This window comes from Phaseolus vulgaris, chromosome 11 (assembly GCF_051622355.1).
Source record: "Phaseolus vulgaris cultivar YP4 chromosome 11, ASM5162235v1, whole genome shotgun sequence".
NCBI classification, from domain to species: Eukaryota; Viridiplantae; Streptophyta; class Magnoliopsida; order Fabales; family Fabaceae; genus Phaseolus; species Phaseolus vulgaris.
In genome coordinates, this window is record NC_143508.1 from 30331947 (window position 1) to 30338746 (window position 6800).

The 6800-nt window shown below is 35.0% G+C and overlaps 1 protein-coding gene across 3 annotated transcripts; it reads right to left on the minus strand.

Moving 5' to 3' along the window:
• Positions 1–1207: 1207 nt before the first annotated feature.
• On the minus strand, positions 1208–6242 carry LOC137819626 (shaggy-related protein kinase zeta). 3 transcript variants are annotated; one of them, XM_068623532.1, is made up of 12 exons: positions 5876–6242; positions 4545–4637; positions 4046–4105; positions 3669–3941; positions 3507–3581; positions 3375–3431; positions 2853–2993; positions 2694–2744; positions 2520–2615; positions 2154–2237; positions 1924–2025; positions 1208–1722 (listed from the first exon to the last, which is right to left on the minus strand). In XM_068623532.1, the coding sequence occupies exons 1-12, from the start codon at positions 6005–6007 to the stop codon at positions 1627–1629; spliced, it is 1260 nt and encodes a 419-aa protein (XP_068479633.1). In that variant the 5' UTR covers positions 6008–6242; the 3' UTR covers positions 1208–1626. The 3 variants fall into 3 exon arrangements, with proteins under 3 accessions (XP_068479633.1, XP_068479639.1, XP_090153134.1); XM_068623538.2 differs by having other exon boundaries at positions 1208–1775; XM_090297008.1 differs by lacking the exon at positions 5876–6242 and adding an exon at positions 4954–5027.
• Positions 6243–6800: the final 558 nt, after the last annotated feature.

Sequence of the window (6800 nt, forward strand, 5' to 3'; positions counted from 1 at the left end):
ATTTATAATATATTAAATACAGGCCCTACAACTCCAATAAAATAAATTAACTTTGTCACGTAGACTGTTGTATGCTAGAGCAACTGCGGTACCCATTTTTCAACCATCATTTTTCTTTTAAAAACGCTACTGAAAAAGAGTAATGATATTTTGACACCCATGCTCCATCTTAATATTAATATTTATAATAAAAAATTAAAGAAAAAAAAAAACCTCCTTAATAAAAATACAAGCATGCAAAATGTTTCAAAATTAAAAAAATTATAAATTTTTATTAGAGTATAGGGTGGAACACTGAAAAAGTAGCATCTCAAAAAGTGACCGTGTTAGTTGTGCAAACAGTAAATAACACCACTTCACAACCCTTTATAATAATATTATAATATTTAAAATTAAAATTAAAATGAAAATAATTAAAACATTAATTTAGTTACATGTTAAGAATGTGTTTTCACTGTATACAATACCCTAAAAAACTTGTTTATTAAATACAACTATTGTAAGTCAAATAATTTTTTTCTTTTCATCATTTTAATTAATATTGACATTGATAAATTACTATATAGATATTCATCCCTACAATTTATTTCATTTTAGTACTGCCACATTTTTATTTCAACCAGTAATTCAACTAATCACAACAAAAATGTACTTTCAATACTCTATTATTAAAATAAACTAATACATAAACAAAAACATAAATTACTAAAACTAAATAAAAAAAACCATATTGTATTTTTTTTTTGGGACAAGACAGCAATAATCATAAATAATTACAATTTGTAAGTAAATTTCATGAATAAATGTATAACTTAATTAACCCTAATTAGATCAAAAACTGTTTTTGATCATATAAAAAAATTACAAAATCAATCAATCAAAGAATCTAATTCAAATTAATATCTTTATTACTGATTTTTCCTGATTCAAACCTGTTCAACCAATTCTCGGTGTTTGTGAAATTATAGTTTGTTCAATCAAAGCATACTTGACACCTGACCAACCAACCATTGATCAATTGAACTGGTCACAATCCTCCTCTTTCATCGTGATGAACCAACGCATGCATATATATATATATATATATACACACACACATACACACACCAACATATATTGCTAATAACAGGAATCACGTCACCCTCAAATAAGGTCACACGTGACAAACAAAATCTTTGTAAAAAGGAAGAGACAACATACCAGAGTATTAAACAGAGATGAAATTTCTTGTTTTGAATCAAGATATTGTCATTAGCATATTATAAACGACATCATGAATATGATCACATAAAAAACAAGCCATACTACTACAGGGGCCCCTCATCAATTCAGGTGAGCCCCTCTACATATGAAGAAGACATGGTTGCTATCATTTTATACTCCTAGCTTTCTGAAATCTGACCAAAACAATATACAGATGCAGGGATAAGTATGCTTTAACTAGAATGAAATACTAGACAGAATCACCAACTTTCATGCTTGCCCAGCAGCCAGCACTTGTATACATCTTCACAAGGGGGGGAAAACTGCAGATTAGGCTGGAACCCCCAGTTATATATAGGCCACAATCAGCCCCTCTGTTGATTCACATTGATTGCTACTCATCGTTTCATTATCCCTTTACATCTATGTACCGGCAGAATGAGGGGAGCTGAGACCAGTCTGCCGTCTAATATGCTCTGGGATGAGCCTATTGACCAGTTCAGGTGATACTCCAGCTAACTGTCGTTATGTTTTCATCACATATTCATTAAGAGATTTTTGGGGGTTAGATACTGTTCACAAATTAGATGTATGAGAAATTGTTAATTGGACTGTTTGGACCATGAAGAACAATGGCAAAGCAAGTAGTCATAGTACAGAATGCTACAGCCTATACATGCCATGCCACATTTAATATAAAAGCATAAATTATACACGTACTTCCTGTTTAAAGTTGAAAAGCGGGGGCAATGGACGGCCATTAGGTAGGCGAGCATTTGGCTCGCGAAGCTCGTCGAAGAAAGAATGTGCACATGCTTCCAGCTGAAATAACAAAAGCTATTAGTGAAAATTATGCCAATTGAGTTTGCTACATCCACAACATACCACAAGGATTATAGCTCTAATATCATGGGAGGAGTGAAGGGAGGCATCATGGTTATTCAACTCACCGCAGTGCATCGGAGACTAGGTGAATATTGGAGAAGCCTTGATGCAAGGTCAATTGCTTCCGGAGGCATTCGCTTATGGAAAACCTGAAACATAAATCATCAAAATAGTTGAGTCAATAACTAGCAAAAGACTAATAGTCAACAACCAAGCTTTGTCTTACTAGGTGAGGTAGGTTAAATCATTAAGCTCATCAGTTACAAAACATAGAAAATGGAAAGCACCCTTCAAACACCTAGTTGCTGTAACGTGTAAAGCATGATATTCACTTTAACTTGGACAACTATTTTTCAATTTTTTAATCTGCATTTAAAGTCTAACAGAAATTGTTGAATATCAAAAGGAGGACAGATGAGAAATGACTTTACCTTGTGCCAAGGATGAGCTTTAATCTGAGGGAATCTAAAATCTGTATATTCTGGGTTCATGCAACGAATTTCCTCTCGTGTTGGGGTACCAAGAACCTACAAGAAAACACCTAAATAATGACCTCTGTAAATATGTTGCAATCCCCAGAGAAAACGATGTAGAAGAGAAATCACCTTAATAATTTCCACAAGTTGATCCACCTGATTTTCTCCAGGAAATAGTGGCTATATAAACATTCAAAACTATGGGAAGTCAATATAACATATCTCGGTAAAAAGCAAAATAATTTACGTATGAGCAACATTAATGCATAGATAGCCAGAATTTTTAACCTGTCCTAGAAGAAGTTCAGCAAGAACACAACCAGCTGACCAGATATCAATAGAAGCTGTGTATTCTGTGGCACCAAATATTAGTTCTGGAGCCCGATAGTAACGTGAACATATGTATGAAATGTTTGATTCACCCTTGACCTGGTATAATTTTTTTGTGGAAGAATAATATCATAATAATATCCTAGCAAGTTGTGAACATGAGAAGCTTCATGAAATTGATAATTGAAAAAGAAAATCACATGTTAAATCAACCAGTTCCATTTCTTTTTCATATAATAGGAAACAACTGGGTCAGAGTCAAGATTCTTCGCATCATTATCATTTTAATTGCTATTTGCTGATAAAAAACCATCACATAAGCAGGTTGCTAAATCAAAATTGCATTTAAGGAAAGATCTTATTATAGCTTTTCATAGCTATGTCCACTGGTAAGTACGTGATTTTAGTAGTCCTCCATTATCATGGTTGCATATGCGCATGAAGCAATAATATGTACAAGAACAACGAAGATCAACATACCAGAACTTTGGCGCTCCCAAAATCACAAAGCTTAACTTGGTGAGTAAGTGGGTGAACCTGTAGTCATATATACAAAAAGGTTTAGAATAAATGAATACAACTCAGAGGAAAGACATTGATAGAAGAACTTACCAAAAGATTTTGAGGCTTCACGTCCCTATGGCAAACTCCCAGTGTGGTATGGATATATGCTAATCCCCTAAAGATCTAAACATCAAATTCAAACCCAATCGTTACAATGTATTAAATCAACACAAGAACCAAATTGCAAAGACAGAAAAGAGGAATTCATACTTGATATGTGTACAGTTTTGCAAAGATGAGAGGCATCCTCTGGTTCATAGTATTGTAGTGCTTTATAACTCGGTACATTGTCTCAGGTACATATTCCATTACTAAGTTTAGAAAAAGTTCATCTCTGCTTGTTGTGGAGAAGAAACAGTGCTTCAGGGAAATTACATTTGGATGATCCATTAAGCGCATTAACTGCAATTCACGATTTTTGTATTGCCTGTCTTGCAAGACCTTTTTAATAGCCACTGGCTCTCCAGTCTCCAAGCACTTTGCCTGTGTTTTAGGTAAAAAAGGAACACCATCCAGCGATGGAAAACAATGAGAGACTTGACAGCAGAAAAAGAATAGTTGTCAACTTGGTGATTGTTCATCCATACCTGGAAAACAACTCCAAACGATCCAGTGCCAACAACACGTTCTGCCATGTAACTGATGGTCTGCAAGGTGTATGAGAGAAGGAATCATACAAATAAGTTGTGCAGAATAAACAAATTATGAAACTATAATATCACCAATTTTAAGCATAAAGTTACAGAACCATCATAATTAAATTCTTCAAAATTATACATCTTGTAAGGCCTAACTTATACTTGGTAAATAAAAAATTATGGTGAGGTAGGCACTAGGGAAATAAGCCAAACTCTGATTGACGACCAGTATTATATTTTTGAAAGGCCTCAAATATAATGGGAAATTTATTATTTCGATTCCCATCCACCAAGTGTCATTCCATTCTATCCCCAAAAAGATAAGTGAATAATTATCTAAACGGTAGTAACTTTATACAACAGCATATAAAATTTAAGACGGTATGAAGCAAAAATTTTACATGAAAATCGTATGTTAAGAAGGAAAGGGGCTAGAACACATTCATACTTGTTTAGGTTCCCCATTTTTGCCTCCAATAGTGGTGGAGATTATGTGGCCTGTGACCGCATCATTCCCCTCAATGACAGTGGCTGACATATCCTGCAACTCATTAGCAACAAATAGACATTTAATGTAGTAATGCAAATTTCCCAATACACAAGTTGAATGTCACATTGTTATTGATACATTATCAATCATAACATGTTTAAAACTATCATCAATAATTTGGTTTCGGAACATCATGTGCCTATCAAGTATCATATCATATCCATGCCCTGGCAGACACACTAATGCATATATGCAGTGGAGTTAATTTGAGAAGACGAAAACACAAGAAAGGAAACTATTGGTTAAAACAAATGTTATACGAGAGGAAAATTGCACAGCAATGAAACATAAAGCACCAGAGGGTTACCAGAAGAAATCAGCCAAAGATCAGAATGTGAGTTTGAAGAAAGGCAAAGTGTAAAGAGCTCACAGAGCACATACATCACCTAAAGCTAAAACAGGTTACAGCAGCTCACAAGAAAGCATAAAGAAAGCCTCTAATATAACTTAAGACACATACAAAAAGAATCTAAGGACACTAATTCCCTGAAGCAAAGCAAACTAACCGTTTGAACTTTTGAACAACAATCCACCACAAGGGAAGGAAAGACGTCACTCACACAAAAAAGATCTAAACAAAAACTATACCGCAATAATAGCCTAGATAATAAATAATACAGAACTAACATAGCCAAAGACAATTCACAGTAGATTAGAGAAAAGCCAGATAAAAATGACAAAACAAAATAGACTAACAGATAACTGTTACCAGTGGGAAATTTCGTAATGCTAAATAAGAATGTTTGCTCAAGTAAGCTAAGTACACCTAATCAGAATCTCTTTCCTTGAATAAACGAAAACAAAAAACTGAAACACGGGATTCCACATTTTTACTTCTTTAGATTCCTTTGCTTTTTTCCAAACACGAAAATCAGAAAAAAAAATATCTTCCTAACTTCAATGTTCTTCAGCGTTGAGATCCCCCCACAAAAGCAAAAACCAAAAACACACTCCAAAATAGTATAACCTAATTTCCTTTCCTATTTTTTCGAATTCGTCAACAACAATAAACACCACTTCCGAGAGAACAATAAAACCACTCCAATCAACGGGGTCGCCGGAGATTTCCCCGGCGAGCAAGTAAAACCGGCAGATCGCTCAAAATTTCGGCGACGCCAAAGCTTCTGAGGCGAATCGACGTCGATCGAAGCTCCACCACTCGGAAACCAGTCAAAAGCTTAACAGAGCGAGAGAGAACGATTTGCGATGAGTGCAATGAGCGGAAGTACCTTATCGGTCTCCATATCGGAGCTCCGGCGTGGCACTTCGGGTTGCGGGTGAGACTGCTGCGTTTGTGAGGGCTGCAAAGGCAACGCCGGCGGCGGCGGTTGGTGGTGGTGCCCCATGGGCAAGGAGGCCATATGATGTGACAAACAGTCTTGTTCGTTTCTCTCTCCTCACTTTCTCTCTCTACACCCTTTTTTCGTTTCGCTTTTCTCTCTCTCTTGGCCTGTCTATTTTGTTGTAGGAGAGAGAAAGAGAGGAAGCTGACGCGAGTTTCGGGAGAGTGGAAACACGCGTGAATGAGAGGCGTGGTTGTTGTGAGTGAGGTACAGGGGAAGCGATGTTACGTTCTTGCATGCAGCTCTGTACTATACTGCCTCTCATCACTATCATATCATATCATAGATACCACCGAATGAGACTTAATTTTATTCTTAATTTATGATTAATTAACATCTTTTTTTTCCTAAATAATATATTTAAAAACAATAATTCTCCAACCTCTCATTTATTTCTCCCATGTCACAAACTCCACTGCAATTCCGTCAACTATGGGGGTTTACTTTTTGTGTTTAAAAGAGAGGGGAGAAAAAAATGAAAAACTAGTAAAAATTTAAAAATACAATAAAATTGATATTAGGGAAAAATAAATTGAAATAATTAATTTAAAATGTTTGAGAATAAATTTTAATTTGTTTGAGAGAGGGAGAAAATAAAAGATTATTTAATGGTCAATAAAATTTGGTTTTGGAATATTGGTTTTGTAAAATAATTTGAAAATAAATTTGTTGTTATTATAATGGTTAGTGTACTTGTATAGGATAGTAGTATCCGTTACTAGCTTGAATAATTGTTTCTTTTCTATTGGTTATTCTTCCTCCTCATTCCTTCTGGTATTCGCTTTTCGCAACTCGGTCGTTCTGTGTTCTC